This window comes from Lipophrys pholis, assembly GCF_963383615.2.
Source record: "Lipophrys pholis genome assembly, chromosome: 14".
NCBI lineage: Eukaryota > Metazoa > Chordata > Actinopteri > Blenniiformes > Blenniidae > Lipophrys > Lipophrys pholis.
The window spans coordinates 19,840,160-19,858,312 of record NC_137633.1 but is presented as its reverse complement, the minus strand read 5'-3'; the positions used below and the strand labels follow the sequence as shown (position 1 = coordinate 19,858,312).

At 43.1% G+C, this 18,153-nt stretch overlaps 1 protein-coding gene across 1 annotated transcript; it reads left to right on the top strand.

Annotated features, from left to right (window-relative positions):
- The first annotated feature begins 888 nt into the window (after positions 1-888).
- Positions 889-15,506, top strand: lin52 (lin-52 DREAM MuvB core complex component). Its single transcript, XM_080479419.1, has 6 exons — positions 889-911; positions 3,824-3,898; positions 3,977-4,014; positions 4,147-4,213; positions 4,387-4,470; positions 15,164-15,506. Exons 1-6 carry the CDS (start codon positions 893-895, stop codon positions 15,217-15,219), a joined length of 339 nt encoding a protein of 112 aa, XP_080335545.1. The 5' UTR covers positions 889-892; the 3' UTR covers positions 15,220-15,506.
- Positions 15,507-18,153: the final 2,647 nt, after the last annotated feature.

Here is an 18,153-nt window from a genome sequence, read left to right as displayed (position 1 = left end):
GCAGAAATATTTTGGGGTGGAGACATTGGAGGTACCAAAAAATGTTTGAAAAAGTTCCCTCTTTGTTATTTAGACTTCTTTATTTTCAATTGTCACACATTAATAGGAAATGTTCCCATCTTACATGTGCCTTTTCAGTGCAGTTTCAGAATCTTCTAGTGCTTAATTTCCTTAAAACCGGGACCTCTACCTAAAGTCGGTGCCCACTGCTGGCACTTTCATCTCAATGGAGGCCACTTTAGCTTTCCAGAAGAACACAACAAAGAATATTTGTTTCTCAAATTATGTCGGTTTAGTTCAAATATACTATATTTTATATTATTGTTACTGTTGTTATTGTTTTTAATTATTATTAAAGATCACATTTTTTGCTACTTTTTTATTATTGTCAACTCGCTGCTGGAATAATGCAAATTTCAATGCAAATTTGATTAGACTAATCTTATCTTATTACTGTTTAATAACAAAAAACTGTAGGAGCAGATCAACTTATTTATTCATATATGCTGAATAATAATCAAATTATGGGAAAACACATGACATCAATAATGTTCACATTTCATATCTATTAAATAAAATAAAAGATACACATTATTTTTATATTTTTGAAAAAAACATGTGATACTTCTCATAGAACTGCTTTTTATTCTTTTGCCAATACTTAATGAATTTTAAGATGTAAAGTGTACTATGAATACAATGTTTTGTTGTTACTTTCTTCTTCTTCTTCTTCTTCACTTATAATTATTATTATTATTATTATTATTATTATTATACTAGCCAGTTCTCATATCAGATGAGGACAGAGGCCTCCAGCGGCGCGTCTGAGAACTACACGAAGACGCGTCAACTGCCGCGGTTGGCTGTCGTGGGTCACGTGACCGTTCTGAAGATGGCGTCTCCAAATGGAGGTAAATTCTAATTCCTTACGCTGCTCCGCCGTGTATAAACTATGAATTCCGTGCCGGACGCGGACTAAATCGGTAACGGACACAGCGGTGTATTAGCGCAACGCCCGGAGACTACGGGATGTGTCTGTTGGAGCTGTACTGCGGCTGTTTGGGGTTGTTTTTCGGGAGGCTCCAGCCCTCCTCCCTCGCCCCTGTGTGGTGTTGTGTTGTGTCCACAGTGCAGACAGCTGAGGAGACCGCAGGGTTCAACCTGCAGCCAAGCCTGAAACATCCTGCAACCCTGAGAGCCATCTGTGTGCCGAGCAATACTACATGTAATACCTTCTCTCAGGAGAGGTTTGCTCAAGACAATACGGTCTAAAGCTGCTCCACATTAGATGTTTTGACAGATTTGCTGTGTTCTTCATGATCGATGGTCTAACGCGTTTATGATCGACACATATGTTATTAAAATACACATTTTCAATAAGTACAGATGAATCAAACTATTCCCAGTCATGCTAAATCTGTGCCACAGTACTATGGTGTTATTATACTGTTATGTGATAAGATCAGAGTGAGCTCTCTAGTGTTTCACTCGTGTGTCTGATTTGCAGAAAATTACAACACTTAGTGATTCTCATACTTTATTGAAATATTTCAAGCCTTTATTGTCATACAAAGAAATATTGTCTTATAAGGACTACTCAGTGGTGTAGTGGTTATCTCTCACCCCACAGTGAGAAACACGTGGGTTCAGGTCTTTCTGTGTGGAGTTTACATGTTCTTCCTTTACATTCATGGATTTTCTCATTGTACTCTCATTTCAACCCACAATCAGTCAGTTACCTTAACTTGGACCTGGATGTGAGTGAGTGATTGATTTTTCTTTTTTAGTCCGGGGATGTCAAACACATTTTAGTTCAGGGGCAACATACAACCCAATTCTTCTTAAGTGATCCAGACCTATAAAACAGTGGCATGATGACCTTCAAATTTACACTTTGATGTTTGTCTTTCTTCTGGCGCAGAGTATACATGATAAAATTGTCGATATTTTCCCACAAACCAAACAATTATTCAGGAAAATTACTCCAATCTCAACATAAAGTCAATTTTAATGAAACCTTCTGGTGTAAAATTGAGTGAAATGTCCAGAAAAGTTCTCCTGCAGCTGTTGTATTATGGGTGTTTCTCCAGACTCGCCCTGACAGCATGACCTTGGGCCTAGTTTGACAGTAACAACATAGCTGGCTTTCATGGCAGCATCACCGATATCTCAGCTCGGCTCTCAGTGCTTGGTGGTTTGGCCGGATTTGGCCCACAGGCCTTATGTTTGACATCCCTGGTCCCGGGTGTACCGGTAAAGCAGTTTGATGGAGTATCTCAAAAGATCTGATTCCATAAAATTATTCGATCCCCCGAAACCTCGATGTTTATATGTTGTGAGTGTCGATTAAACTGACAAAACAATCTGTATGTGTTGAGGACAAAGAAAGTCCACTGAGAGGTCGTCGGGTCACAGAGCGGTTGTCTTTGTCTGGTCTGAAGGACTAAAGGAGAAGGAGTTTTGGCAAAGCGAAGGGGATCTGCAGCCTTTCTTGGAGGCAATTCAGAGGACTCTAAAGAAAGAAAAGAGTATGATGTTATATAGTATTGTGTCTCGCAGACATGGTATCATGAGGCCTGGAGGCCATATGTGGCCCTTTGCTTATTGAGTCTCTCGTTGTCAAATGATTTAATCTAATGCATGTTGTTCGGATAATATGATTAAAAGAGATTCAATCTATTTAATCTGACTACATGGAAATGTGTGACATGATTAATTTACATTAACTCAACAAATCATTATTTTGGAGTGTGGAAATGATTGAGAGTGATTTTCTTTTTTGCATTGTAGTATAAAGTAGGGCTGCACAATATAAAAAAATGTTTTTGTTATCACAATGTTGACATCACCAAAGAGGGAAGAAATGGCCTACATACAGTTAGTGTAAATTAGATGCATGAGGAAGAGTTATTCATCCATCCATCCATACTGCTTAATCCTGTGCAGCATCACGGGGCACTGGAGCCAATCCCGGCTCGCTACGGGCGAGAGCAGGACACACCTGGACGGGTCTCCAGTCCATCACGGGACAACCACACACACTCACATTCACACCGAGGGACAATTTATGGTCATCAATTAACCTCACGTGTGTGTGTTTCTTGGACTGTGTGAGGAAACCGGAGTACCTGGAGGAAAGCCACGCACACACGGGAAGAACATGCAAACTCCACAAAAGAAAGTCCCAGCCAGTATTTGAACCCATGACGTTGTTACTGTGAGGCGAGAACGAAAGCCGCTGCACAAAAGAGTTATTTGGAAGCTCAAATCAAAGACATTAATGTCTTCTTCAGTATCTGTATTTATTGAAAATCATATCTCTAATCACAAGACCTCACAAGATAATTGTTTTCAGCTCAGTTATTATATTTAGATACCATTAATAACATTGACTTACCTTGGTGAGAGACGGTTCTATAACCTGCACGGTGGAGCAGTGGTTAGCACTCTCGCCCCACAGCAAGAAGGTAAAAATGAGATTATGTACATTTCCTTCTTGATCATTCAGAATCATAATTTCCTCACTTCGGTTTCTCGTCTCCTTTCTTCTGGAAGTCAGTTTCCGATCACGTTGTTTGCACTCATCACTAAATTTAGACGCTTAACGGGCGACTCGCAGGTTCCCTGCTTGGAAGGGAGCCGGTCGCCCGAGGGCATCGTGTTGGCTCAACCCTGGTGTCGGGTTACCATCTTTATTCCCCTGCGACTGCTGCTGCAGGGATCCACTCTGATTCTACCTGTCTCTGAATCCAGTGTCAGTCCTCTAGGAACTGGATTCTTTTTGCCGGTGAAATAAATGTGTTGATTGTATGTCCATTGACAGGTGATGATTTTGAGTCCTCTCTGCTGAGTTTCGAGAAGCTGGACAGAGCGTCGCCGGACTTGTGGCCAGAGCAGCGTGAGTTCTTCTTCCTTGCCCTTCTGTCTGGCCCACAATGACTTTTTCTTATATTTACTGCTACGATCTCTCACACAGTGCCCGGAGTTGCCGAATTTGCTGCATCTTGTAAAAATGTGAGTTGAGATTTACTGCGGCTGTTTTTTGATTTACAAAACTGCTTAATTAAACCGGCTGTTATATACAGGCAGGATCGGTGCATCCGTTACGAGCTGTCCACTCAAACTTTATCTGTGTCTGCGCCACAGCCCATCACAAATTCACCACCAAAGTGGATGGCTAAACTAGAGACTGAAGACATTGAAATGTTGAAAGGTATGTGGAGACAACAAACACACAGCATGTTAACCTGAGACTAAGCGCATTAAAGCCAGGAATATTGGAGCAGGTGTGGACAGAAACACGCTGTATATATATAATCCTATCAAATGGGATGAGAGTTGTTGAGCGGTTGAGGTTTCCTGATGAGTCTCGTTCCCGTCCTGCAGAGCTCGGGAGTCTGACCACAGCCAACCTGATGGAGAAGGTCAAAGGGCTTCAGAATCTCGCCTACCAACTGGGCTCAGAGGAGTGTAAGTAGGAGAAAGGCACAAACTCATTTTCAGTAGTAACTGTTTGGTTTTTGTGAAAATAATAGACATTTTTATCATGCATAGTCTGCGTCACAACAAAGAAAAACTTTTAAACCAGTTTAAATTTAAAGCTTTATATGACACTAGTATGCTGATCCGGTCCACTGAAGACGAAGTTGGTCCGTATGTGGCCCCTGAAATATATTGTTTGACAGCCTTGAGGTAAGTTGAGGTTAATGAAAAAACCTCTCCGCATTGGTGAGATGCGACCACTAGATGGCGCTCATAGCATTTCTCTATTTGCTTCTGAGTCTGAACGTGTACAGCTCAGAGCATCCCTGAGCTCTCACATTCAAACCCTCTTCACTGACTTCACACGTGCCGGTTTGGGTTTTTGTTGGAAAACACAATAGACAATGCTAAAAATTGCAATTTTGAAGTCAACCCTCCTGTCAGACAGCAAAAATAAGCTGACCTTAAGGTCTTCAAATAATGGATTTAGGACAATCTTGTTAAATGGAAAAGGTAAGAAACAAGGGCACGCCTGCAACAAAAGCCCCAGCATTTGATGGATGCAAAATCTATTTTTTAATCCATTCCACACAGCCTCCATTGTCATAATCCTCGTGGAGTGTGGATTAGAGAGACGTCCCTAAGTGCTCATATTTCCCTAAGAGAAAAATGGGTATTAATTTTTATAGTGGAAAACCACACAAGTAATGAAGAATTGTGGTGGTACCCACCCCCAACCTTTTCTATCCGATGGGATACAGCCTATAAATAAACATACATGGAGTCTTTGCTCTCTGAGTTAGTTGCGTTTCAGTAACATGCCTGCTGTGAGGGGAAAGTGTTGTGATGTAATTCAACCAAAATTAACTCACATGATTTCAATATTAAGGATATGCAGCAATTTGACAAGCGGTAGATATCTAAGCAGACGCAGCATGGATAATAATAATAATAACAGGCCGAAGAGGAGCATGTGTTCATGTTTTGTGTTTAGATCTTAATCTTACCTCCCAGATTTTCCTAAAGCTGGATAAGCGTGTAATCTTGCTGGCATAAAGATGTTAGCTGTCATAAATGCGGGACTGCAGGCTTTTTGCAATCATGTCATGTACCTGGAGATGACGGGACACAATGATGGTTATTATTGGTGTCAGAGCAGCTCTGTAATCGGTGCCTGTTTAATGCTCTCTGGTTTAATTTTCTCCTTTTCCTGGCTGTCAGGGGAGGCCTTGTAAATCTCAGCTACTTTTTCATCATGTTTGTGCACTCTTCAGTGCCCATAAACATACTCCGCAGAGGCATGGCAGAGCGAGGGCAGGGGACAGGATTTACTGCCCCTCCCCCTTCAACATGTGGACCATTAAAAGAGGGAGCGGGTTAATGGGCAGAGGACAATCAAGCAGTGAAAACTCACCCGCCCTCCACTGCAGCAAGCACCGGGGCCTGAACGCCACGTTCTCTGAAGCCTAAAGTACACCTGAGCAGTGGATTCCTGCTTTGTGCTCTCGCCTTTAGTCCGTGTGTGTTAAGCTGGATGCAAAGGGAGCTCCCCCGCTGCTCCATCCCTAACCCCACCCCCCCACCCCCACTCCCACTCCCACCCCCCAATATGGCTGCATGATGCTGGCCCAGTTGGTCCCAGCGGGGCCGGACGCGTGCCTCCTCACCAGGCCCCAGCTGTTCCTCCGCCCCGTGATGAATACCCCTGTCGTGGGCCGCTGAGCGTGGGCATCAAGCCCACAGTCCCCGGGGGGAAAGCCGAGGACTCTGATAAGTGCTGTTATTGGAGGTAATTGAAAGCTGAGTGTTCCTTTGGGATTCAAAGTAGAGCCTGAGCTACTGAGACGGCTGGTGACATGGCGGCTGCTTGCACGCTCACTCTTCTGGTGCCAAAATTCTGATGAAGGCAAAATAGGATCTTTTATGGCATCACAAACTTAATACAATTTTTTTTTGTTGTTGTAGCATTTAACTGGTAAAAATTCGCTTTTTAGGAATGAATCTTTCTTGTAAGTTTTACAAAGTGTTGATGCTTTTTGATCAGATGCAAACATTTGGCTTTACTCAGATCCTGACCGGGCTGCAAGGAAACTTTCACCGTGTGTGTGTCTGCAGCTTTATTTCAGGCTGGATTATGACACTGACAACATATTTGGTATGAAAGCAGAAAGTCTCCTCTTCTGAGTCTGATTCTGCAGGTTTCTTCCTGTTTTTCCTTGCATGCTTGCTCATGTGGAATTTAAAAAAACATTTTTTTTAAGTAAATGTGTCTTGAAATGAAATGACCGCGTTGTATTTGACGCTATAGAAATAGAATAGATTTGAATCGAAAGGTCGTGTTCACATGTCTTTTTTTTCTTAGAGCCGATGAAAAGACAAACAAAACTGCCAAACATTTAGTCTGTGACAGAAATGGAACCCTGTGTACAGTGGTAAATGCAACATGACCATTGCGGTGTCAATTTTATCAGCGAAGGACTTGTACTTGTATAAACAGTTATGAAAAAAGCCCTACACCCTACAAAAGCCTACATGTTTTTGTTTTTTTGACATATTTGGACATGGATATTTAACATCAATTTTAACAATACTGGAAAAAATTTAATGTAAATAAACAATTGATAATAAACTTTCTGTAAGATGTCAATTAAAAAGCAAAATTTCGGTGAGTAATACATTCAAACATCACACATTTATTGCCACCTAAAAGGGCTAAAATCACACTCAGTTGTATCACATCCGGTACACATGACGACAACATCGTCACTGAGCATTTTGAAGGAGGCTTGCCTTATTTAAACCTCAGAAATGTAGTTTGGACTGTTGAAGCGAGAGTGAACACCATGGTGAGAGCCAAAGAGCTCTGAGGTCATCAGAAAGACGATTGTAGCAGCTTATCAGTTTACTAAGTGATTTAAAAAGATCTCAAAACATCTTGAAATCAGTTATTTCAGCCACTGGGGGGGGGGGGGGGGGGGGTGACACCACCAGCTACTGGACGGTAGGGTGTCCTAACTTGTTTGGATGATTTGTAAAACAAGGTCATTTTTATTGTTTACCTGCAATTAGATCACGTTCTTTTTAAAGAGATGAATTGAAATGAGATTAGACATCAGTATGTGAACATTTAATGTCCTCGTGTTTTCACATGAGTGTCGCTGATACGTTGCTTCTCAAGTCTTTAGCGTCCTTGCCGACCGACTTGTTTGGTGATTCAGATTCCCACAGTGTAACTCGGGATTGTTTTGCACAGACCAAGTGTAAAGAAAAGTTTTTTCGTGTATCCCGGCTGTACGACCACTTGTTGTGGCAGCCCGGCTCACCTCTCCTCTGCTACGTTGCCACGTGGCACAGACCCCCGCCGGCCCCCCGCTGCGTCTGTCTTGAGTGAAGGTGAGACTGAAGGTCAGTCTTTCTCTGACAGCTCCTAATGGGCTCACATTCACCGCCGCCGCCGCCGCCTCCTCACCCGCAGGATCAATCTCTGGCCTATTAGAAGCACGCCGCCGCTGAATATGATTGCATTCACCGCGTCCCTCCAGTGCTAATGTGCCTCCATCAATCCATCAGGGCGGGCTGACCGCGGGGCGGGCGGTTATGAAGTGCCTGTGTTGACAGCCGCTGAATGAGGAACAGGGGATGCCTCCCCTCTTCCTTCTCCTCACCTCTACTATTTCAGCCTGTTTGTCTTTTCACCTTTCCCCTGTGTCTCCTTGGGCTCGTAGCCACGGTGAATACGATTGTTTTGGTGCGTCTCTTTCAAGATGGCAGCGTCTGTGTGGGATGACTCGCGTTGCACCTCAACATTCAGGTTGTTGTGTGATTATTAGTCTTAAATGGGTGATTCTGAGGGCTGCTCTTTGTAGTCTCACTCATTGTGTTGGAGAATTCTGAGCGCTTCCACGCGCACACACACACACACACACACACACACACACACACACACACACACACACACACACACACACACACAAACACAAGACAGCAGTGTCTCCACAAGGCAGCAGGTTGCAGCTGTGTGTGCTAGAGCTGAATGAGTGCCGCGTGAAAGAAGAGGAAGGCAGAGTGTAGGACACACACACACACACACACACACACACACACACACACACACACACACACACACACACACACACACTGCTTCTGAGTCCTGCCTGCTGCCTCCCTGAGCAGATCGGAAATGACACCTCATTTCCATAAAGCTATTAGGAATTCATTGGATTTTCTTTCCCAGCTAATCATAGTGCGGGTGTAAAACCTTTTAGGCTTTTTAATGAATGATTTTTGACTGATTGCCTATTAATAAGGACACCTCTTGAACAGGCATAGGCTAGGGCAGGGGTTGGGAGGTGCAGGTGTGTTTGTTTTGGTGTGTGTGTGTGTGTGTGTGTGTGTGTGTGTGTGTGTGTGTGTGTGTGTGTGTGTGTGTGTGTGTGTGTGTGTGTGTGTGTGTGTGTGTGTGTGTGTGTGTGTGTGTGTGTGTGTGTGTGTGTGCGTCAGCCAGGCGTAAATACATTGGAGGAGGAGGGAAGGCTGGGTTCCTCTCGGTTGGGACATAAAGAGGAACCAGTGGCTCCCCTGGGAAATCACAGCTCGTGTCTGCATCTTAAATATCCCTGTGAAGTATCAATAAGTGGGTAATTGAATTTTGAACACAAACATGAGCGTCAGGTGTATGTGTTGTGAGGCGGTGGGTGTTGGGCGGGCGCGGAGGCGGAATATGTGTGCCTCCGAGTGTTTCCATGCTTTGAGCGTTTGTGTGTCATCTCCTCTGTGTCTCACTCGTCCCCGGGGATGAGGGCGGTGAAAGTGGATGTTAAATCCATTAAATAAAGCTTACATCCCATAATAGCTGAGCAGCACTCGGCGATGGCCAGTAAGGGTCAGATACGTCCTCTTAACTCTTAATGAAAGTGAATCGAGGCGGTCGAGGCCGGGGTCCGGGACTCCAGTTAACCCAGGTGGTCATCTGTCTCTGCCGCTAAGAGGGGTCCAAGCAGCTCGCGGGAGCGTGCCACCTGGAGGGAGGGGTGGAGGGACAAAGCGATGATTACTCTCATGTTATACACAGGGGAGTGGCGGTGGGGGCTGGGGATAGGCTGTGACAATGACACCCAGATCACTTGCCGTAAATGAGGGGAAAGTAAGATGTTACACCGCCGCGTTTCCCCTCATTTACATTTGATCCACCTGGGATTCGCCAAATGAAAATGATTTACCAGTGCGCAGCGGACGATTCAACAGTGCAGGCCCCGAAATCAGGCTTTGGTGAAAATAGCTGACATATTTCAGTCTGCAGACAGAAGCTAATCTCTATTGTTGCTGCGTACCCAATCTACTCCAGCTCGGAGCAATTTAGGTGAGATTACTATATGTCGCATCTTGGGGGCTGTTTGCTAAACTGTTCTGGTAGATTGTGATGAAATCTGACTACTTAGGGCTAAATGATGATTAGATAGCGACAAATCAACAGGGCAAGGCAATGGTCTCCACGATCCATAAGGTGTCATTTAGTATGGATGGCGGTCCTAACAAGATGCTGATTAACTTGGTGCAAAATTAGTAATTGACCTTTCTAATCAACTAAACAAATCTTTAAGTCCCCCTAATCAGTATTGATCTGACCAGGTGTATGACGAAGCATGTGTGTGTGTGTGTGTGTGTGTGTGTGTGTGTGTGTGTGTGTGTGTGTGTGTGTGTGGGTGGGTGGGTGGGTGGGTGGGGTGTGTGTGTGTGTGTGTGTGTGTGTGTGTGTGTGTGTGTGTGTGTGTGTGTGTGTGTGTGTGTCTGGTGATCAGCGTGCCATTGCATTGGTGTTTACTTCTGATGTTTTCCTTGATGTCTCAAACTGAACACTGGGAGCACAAAACTTGTGTTTTCTTGAACCTTGTCCTGTGGTAAAGCCTATTTATTTTCCTAATGCAACGTCTGTAAGGAAACAAGCATGCATTTGTGGGATGAGCAGCCGAGCTGAATAGTGGGCTGTGCTAATACCAAGCAGTTCACTCTGCTATTGACTGTTTGGATTTGACCACTTGGAGTCTGATAAAAACAAGGCTGATACTCACAATATAGATGCGTGATCATTACAAATGTGGCAATGGTGATAGACCGGATGTTATTGCGGCATTATATTCTTTTGCGTAAAAGGTCCCAACAGCTGTTGGGAAGCATTATCATCATCCACTGTAGCACTGTTACAAAAATTGTGTAATCCCTTTGATTTCTATGTTAAAATGTATATACTTAGAGATCATGTTAAATAGTTTTAATGCAAATCTCACATATATATATATATATATATATATATATATATATATATATATATATATATATATATATATATATATATATATATATATATATATATATATATATATATATATATATATATATATATATATATATATATATATATATATATATATATATATATATATATATATATAAGTTGACCCTACTCAAAGTTCCCTCAACTGACACCACGCACAGCAAAGTAACAATTGACTTGCATTGTGGTCCATACAAAACAAAAGAAAAGGATTACAAGTAGTGTAAAGTACTACAAAGAGCTCATTTTAACAGAACTTCCTTTGTTCCTTTGTCACATGCACGTGTGTGGGGTTTCATTATAAAAACAAACAACAGCACCCACTGGTGGCCCTACATGAAAACAACATCATTTTTAGTGTTTCTGTGTTTTCAAAATGTTGCCATGTGAACGCAAAACTTTTCTGAAACGAAAATGGAAAAAGCACCTTTGTGTTTATGGGACAAACCAAAGAAATGTCATGATCCCTCTGAATTCCTTTGAGGCTACATTGATCACGCTGCTGTTTGTTCAACATGGTATGATGGACTTAAGCTGAAGCTCACGTTCATGTAGTTTTCTTATGTGGTCGTCCTCTAAATTGGCTGTCAATGAGTGACATCTGAGTTCATTCTAAAACAGACTAGTGAGCAGTCTAAGGTGGACATGTTTCCCAAGATCGGTCTTGTTTGTCTCAAAACTTTAATTTGGATCAAATGGTTAGAAAAGATGGATGGATGATTGGTTATCGGATACGATAAAGATTCCATGTAGTGAGTGACTGCTATTTTTATTGAACTAGTCGATCACGATCAGGGCAACTGAGTGTTTCCTGATACTTTGGTTGCTCCGTATCTCACGGTTTTGTAAATGGCGGCAGGCGTATTCCAATCTTTAGATCCAGTCTGCGTGTCGCAGCCATGCCTGTAGGCAAGTTTAGTGGATTTTGTTTTCTTCGGGAAGCTAAATGTTGTGAATTGGGTAATAATTTGTGTTTAATGGGGTCTTTAATGAGATCATATCACTGATTTTGGTTGCGATGTGACGAGAGGGAGGCTGAACTGAGCGGTGATTAACGACACTCAGCGGGGCGAGGGGTCTCCGGAGGAGTGGCTCACGCTTCCTGGCCGTGGCGTACAGTTTGTGCTCATCAAGAGACGGAGAGAGTGATAACAGGGACAGAAGCATGACAGCCTCAAAATCCAAAATATTAACTGCTCCCCTCGCCCGTTCCTTGCGTCAGCGCTCCTAATAGGATAGTGACATCAGCGCGGTGGAAGTTTTGGGGTCATCCCAGTGTAATTGCTTTCTGCCGCCTAATTCTGATGGCTTCATTTCAGTCGGCGGCGCCCGTACATGACTTTGTTTAGGGTGATTTGAAGAGACAGCAAGGTGCAAAATGAATCCATCCCATTTCAATTAGCATCATCTTTACCTTAATGATGGACACCTCAAGGTGATGCGCCCCCACGCCCAGATGCACCATTATCATTCCACCCAGGGCAACTCATCTAAATTACTAACTGCCCCGGCTTTTTCATTAGCCGGCCCGAGCAGGGAAGGGGGGAGGGTGGGGCGGGGCGGGGCGGGGCACATCCACACCATCGCAGGCAGACAGCAGCCAGATGAGATCCCAATCACATTCTCGGCGCAGGCATTATGAAGGCGGATGAGTTTCTGTTTAATGCTCGTTTGAGAGAAGTCCCCTCACTGCGAGCGGCGCCATTTGTTAAATGCCAAACGAAGCGGCTGCGGTGGCCCCAGCCCTGTGGCTCATAAAAACTGCGGCGGAGCAGAGCGGCTGATCCTCTTCTTCTCTTCAACAAAGATTAATTACTGTAGCCGGATGCTGCCTCTCCGGGGTTTATGACGCCGCAGACTCGTCCCTGTCGTCTCCACAGTCACACCCCTGCAGCAATTATTGCCCTCCCAGTGAAAAACCAGTTTCATAAATGGCCGCTCAGCAGGGAGCCTGCTGTTTCAGGATGGCGTGCTGTGTGCACACACCGACTTTACTGGATCCCTGCAATGTTTAATGTGTCAACACCATACAACATTATTGGAATATTTGCATGTCAGCAGTTTTATCAGTGCAGTTTACGTTGGCAAAATCCGAGCGACGCTTCAGCCACGATGTGTGAACGGACTAATATTATTTGATCTTTTGGAGCAGCGGTGGCTCCGTCAGACTGGTGGTTGGAGTCCCAGTGTTGCCTGTGTCGAGTCTAAAGCTTTCAGACTCTTTTAGTTCAGTTCAGACAACTTTATTTATCCCACAAGGGGCAATTCATTTGTGTAAATAGTAACTGAATCATCAATCTGTCAAAGAAGCATTATAGCACGGGGCACAGGGGCGTCAGAACAGAGAGATAAAAAACAGATAAGATAAAGGATAAAGCACATAAGATTTAAAAAAAAACAAAAAAACAAGGGAGTATAACAACAGTAAAACAGTAAGAATTGTATTTAAAAAATAAATAAATTAGTGTCTTCTAAATAAAGTAATTTAGCCACATATGGCCCATGTTTCATCTTGAGTGGGCCGGACCAGTAAACTAGTGCCATAACAACCTTTCTATTTCAACTTGCTTTAAAGTTTTTCTTTGTTCTGCCTCGGATGATACATGAGGAGAATGTCCATATTTTCACAAACCCAAACAATTAACACGGAAAGTGACGACCATCTCAACATACAGGCAATTTTACTGGAACCTTCTGGTGCAAAATACAGTGAAATGTAAAAAAAACACTGTATTATTCTGCATCTATACCCTGACAGTGTGGCTTTGAGGCTACTGCTAATTTGCTAGGTTTCAAAGCAGCATCCCCGATATTTCCACTCGGGTCTCAGTGTTGCGTTGGGTTGTGTTGCGCTGCGTTGCGTTGCGCCCACAACTCTATTGCTTAATGGTTTGGCCGGATTGGAGCCTCTTGTGGGTCAACTTTGGCCCACAGGTCTTATGTTTGACTCCCCTGGTCACGTCTGTTACTATCATTAGTATCCAGATTGGTTCAAATAGGTTCATGAATTTGTGAAACATGTACCAAAGAAACGTCGAGTCCTCAGTAGCTCCGCCTCGGTACAATGGAACAGCAGCCACACGATCAGAAGACTCTTTGGTAGCGACGGCTTCATTTCATGTTTCTCTCCGTGTCCTGGATGAACAGATGTTTGTATAAATTGCCTTTCACGGTGTCACTGCAGATATTAAATATGTGCTTTGCATTACTAACCACCTGCTCTGAAGCGGCTGGAGCAGCAGGAAAGACGTGTCGCCTGCGTGTCGCCAACTTATCCGAGCTGTTAAAGCAAATTCTTAAAGGTTTAATATTGATTAAAACGGCTCTCCTGAGCTGTGCTGCAGATTAAAATGGCCGTTTATTTCGCTGATAAACAGCGAGATGAGCAGATTATCTCACTGTGGTTATGTCGATGGTGATCACGTGATAATCCGACCGCGTCCCATCTCTCAGTGTGAACCTGTAAAGCCGCGGCACTGTCTTCAATTTAATCAGAGCTCTCTGGCTTTAATGGATTTTACTCGCTATTGTCTTTTTTTCCACTGTGGCCCAACTTCAGAACGCTCATATTTCATCACATTTTTAATTTTAGATGTGGATTAAATAACACTGCAAGGACAAATGGGGCTAGTTTAATACTTTTTTATGTGAAATGAACTGGCTTGTTCACAACTAACTCCGGAGCTCAGTGCTTGTGAGTGACACTTTAACTCGCACAGGGCTACAAAAGCAATTTGTTCAAGCAAACAAGGAGTGTTTTCTTGATGAAGGCCCCGTTTACATGACATTCAAAGTGAAAACGCATCGTTTTTGCATTTTGGTTTCAGAAAAGTTTTCACGGCAAGTTTTTGAAAACGAGGTCTGCTTACAAGGAAACAATGTACTTTTCATGTTCGGCCACGAGGGGGCGCTGTGGTTGTTTCTGTAATGAAACCACACACGTGTGCAGAGAACAATATGCTGTAAACATTAACAATGGGAGTATACCATCAAGTTGGATTGTTATTACGGTGGCTGTCGACTATAAAACTACCAAGTCCCAGGAGAACATGGCCTGGGAGTCCTGACACTCTGGAGGAAACATTGTTGTTATTGTCCATCTACTGAGCATGTGCAGAAGAACTATTTATTATGGTCGTGGTGCGCATGTACAGTAGCAGCGTTTCAGAAGTTGCATTTGAAAATACATTTTCAGCGGCTTCGACCACCATTACTGTGTAAACAGACACAAAAAACACAACTTTAGCATTTTTTTCATGGAAACGTAAAACTGGTAACGTAACTAATGCAACTAAAACTAAAACAGCTTAATTATTTGTTTTAATTGTATGCTGTTTCTGTGTTTTCCAGCCAGGGAAATGACCCGGGGGAAGTTCCTGAACATACTGGAGAGACCCAAGAAGTGACAGAACATTCCCTCCACCGACATCAGATTTGTGATTTTAACCAGATTTAAATCTTTGATCGCCAAGATTCTATGAACATGTTCAGATTCAAGGACTCCTAAAGTTAGAGCAATGTAGTTAAATGCCTTTCCCCTATGAAAAACAATGTATTGCATATGGATTTCTTCCTGTCTTGTAAACTTGTTCCCCCTATTTATTCTTGCAACTGTTTTAAATGAGAGTTCCCCTTTTTCAATTTGTGAAATTGTTTAATAAACTTTTAAAATAAAAATAAAAAATAAAAAAAACTACAACACATGCAAGAGGATTTTTTTTTATTTTTAATGAATGCCATACCTTCATGCCTGTGCATGCAGCTCTCCCTGCCACCAGGCCATGTTTTCTCTTTAATGAGCATTGGAAGCAGGGTCCCACACACAAAACATTGCGTAAAAATAATATTGCGCATTGTCATCGCCGCTAATCAGAGTTGACATAATTACTAGGACCGTTTCTTTTCTAATTAGCACACTTCGGGGTTGCCGGAGCTGGAAGCCGTGCAGAAAGGGAATCAGACAGGCATGCTGAATGGGAAACAAAAAGAAGTCCATCCGCCGTAATTAGGTGAGACAATGCCTCGGACTGTTCCCGGCTGGAGATGTCGCTGCGGCTCCGGCCGCTCACTCCCAACAAGTTACACTTCTCTCCAGGCTGCTAATAAGCCCCGAGTCGTCTCTCTGATTCACACGGACAGAGGCCGTCACTGCCTCGGTGGCTGTGCCCCCTGCCTGCCGCTCACACGGACCCTGGAACAGCCTGGAGAGGGAGTCCTCCTCTCTCCCAGGGGCCCTGAACGCGACACGAACTTGTGGCTCACACATACCTCAAGAGTCTGGAGTCAAAGTTTGCTCGATTATAATCTGATACCAGGTTTAAAATATCGAAATGAAGGATGTACATAATACCTGTATTTTATACAACAGTTACATGGACAAAAAAAAAAATTATTGGATGAAAAGACAGAGAAAGAACCGAGATCTCAAGTTTTGTCCTCAGGTGACCTGGATTTTAGTAATGAGAAGTCTATTACTGCAGTTTCTACTGAAAGTACTTTCAGGTTTGAGTTTTATTTTGCAGGATGGCCAATCATATTTTTCAAAAAAATTTATATTCACATCAAACCGTTTTGGAACATATTCAAATAAATTTCCAACATGAAAATTAACAAGCTTTTGAATAAAATTCTGGCTTGTCAAACATTATAGATCAGGGGATACAATTTTGTTGGTAAAAATGTGCTATAATAACCTTTAAATTTATACCTTAAACTTTGTATTTGATGTGGTGCAAAGTATACGTGATGAAATTGTCTATATTTTGGCAAAGCCAAACTTTTTAAAATTATCACAGAAAATGACTACTGTCTCAACGTAAGGCTAATTTTAATGAAACCTTCTGGAGTAAAACATCGTAGAAAAAAACGTCTCCTAACTCTTACTACCACCTTGCCTTGTGATTTGGTGGGCAGGATTGGTGCTTCTTTTCAATGTTGGATTCCAGTGTTAAGCAAAGATATTGCTTAAAACCCAACGTGGGGATGAAAAAATATTGCAGAATTGATTAAGTATAACACATTGCACGGATTTAATCAGGATGATTTAATCTATTATATAGTCAAAGGAGCTTCAGCTGCATGTGGACACTTGTTGATGCTGACTGGACACTGTCAGAGGGTCGGAGTGGTGAAGGCGCTGACATCCTCAATATGGTGCAGACTGGTGGCGGCCTGTCAGCAGCAGCAGCAGCAGCAGCAGGCCACTGAAGGAGGGAGACTCCCCCATAGCCATCCCTGACCTCACATAGCCTCTGTGCCCCGACAAACGTCAATCCGATGTGCCCCGAGTCCTTAAATTAGCTGTCAATTAGTGCAGATTAATCAACTGCTCGCCTAATTAAGCAATGCCGACGGGCAGCTCCCAAACACGCCATTGTGGAGGAGTCATGAGAAAACTGCGGGGCCTGGAGGAGGAAGAGGAGGAGGAGGAGGAGGAGGAGGAGGAGGAGGAGGAGAAGCGCCACTTACACCGCACATCACGCCCTGAACTGGGTCGGGGGGTGGGGGGGGGGCTGGATCAGACTGGGCTGTAGTTTTTTCCCTGACTCTGCTCTACATGTGTGCTGTCAACAAGTTTCCATTCTGCCTGGACTCAGTCACTCTGGAAAGGAGCGTCACAATTCTTGACGCAATACAGAAGAACTTGTTCACAAATTGTGTGCTGCTTTGTGTCAGATCAGTTTTATTTCTAATCAGGGGTAAATCTGGATGTGCCAAAAGCCCCAGACTGCTGGTGGTTATAGTTCTCACTGAGACAAGGGGAGATAAACCTTTAAATTGTTCATATTTAATTTTTTTGTGTGTGTTTTGATTGACTAATACTTCTTAATTTTCCAGTCCATCGATTAATATTGTATTCCCCCCCTACATTCATCAATATCTGCTTCTTCAGTGCAGTATAACCAGAATAACACTATGTAAAATATCACATAGTGACACTTTTATTTCAGTTGTTTTCCACGAAAAACAAACAAATATCCCCAAGGTGAAATCAATTATATAACGCAGCAATTTTTTTTTAATCTATTGATTATAAAACCCAACTTCACACAAAGACTGCAATCATTTTAAACCAACGGTGTCAAACATGAGAAGCTCCAATCCGGCCAAACCTGACACATGGAGTCGCCAATCAGATTAGAGATTACCAGCATGGAAGCTCCGCACTATTTAAAGTTTAAAGAATATGTTAGAAGATTAAAGTTTGAGGACATGGAGTTGTGATAAAGTGTTTTCAGTGAAGGCACCACAAGCCCCGCCCCTATTTCGATTTGCATACAAATTGTGACCTTCCTGTAAGTTAATTTCTCCAGATGCATCTCCATCTCTACACAGGCGGA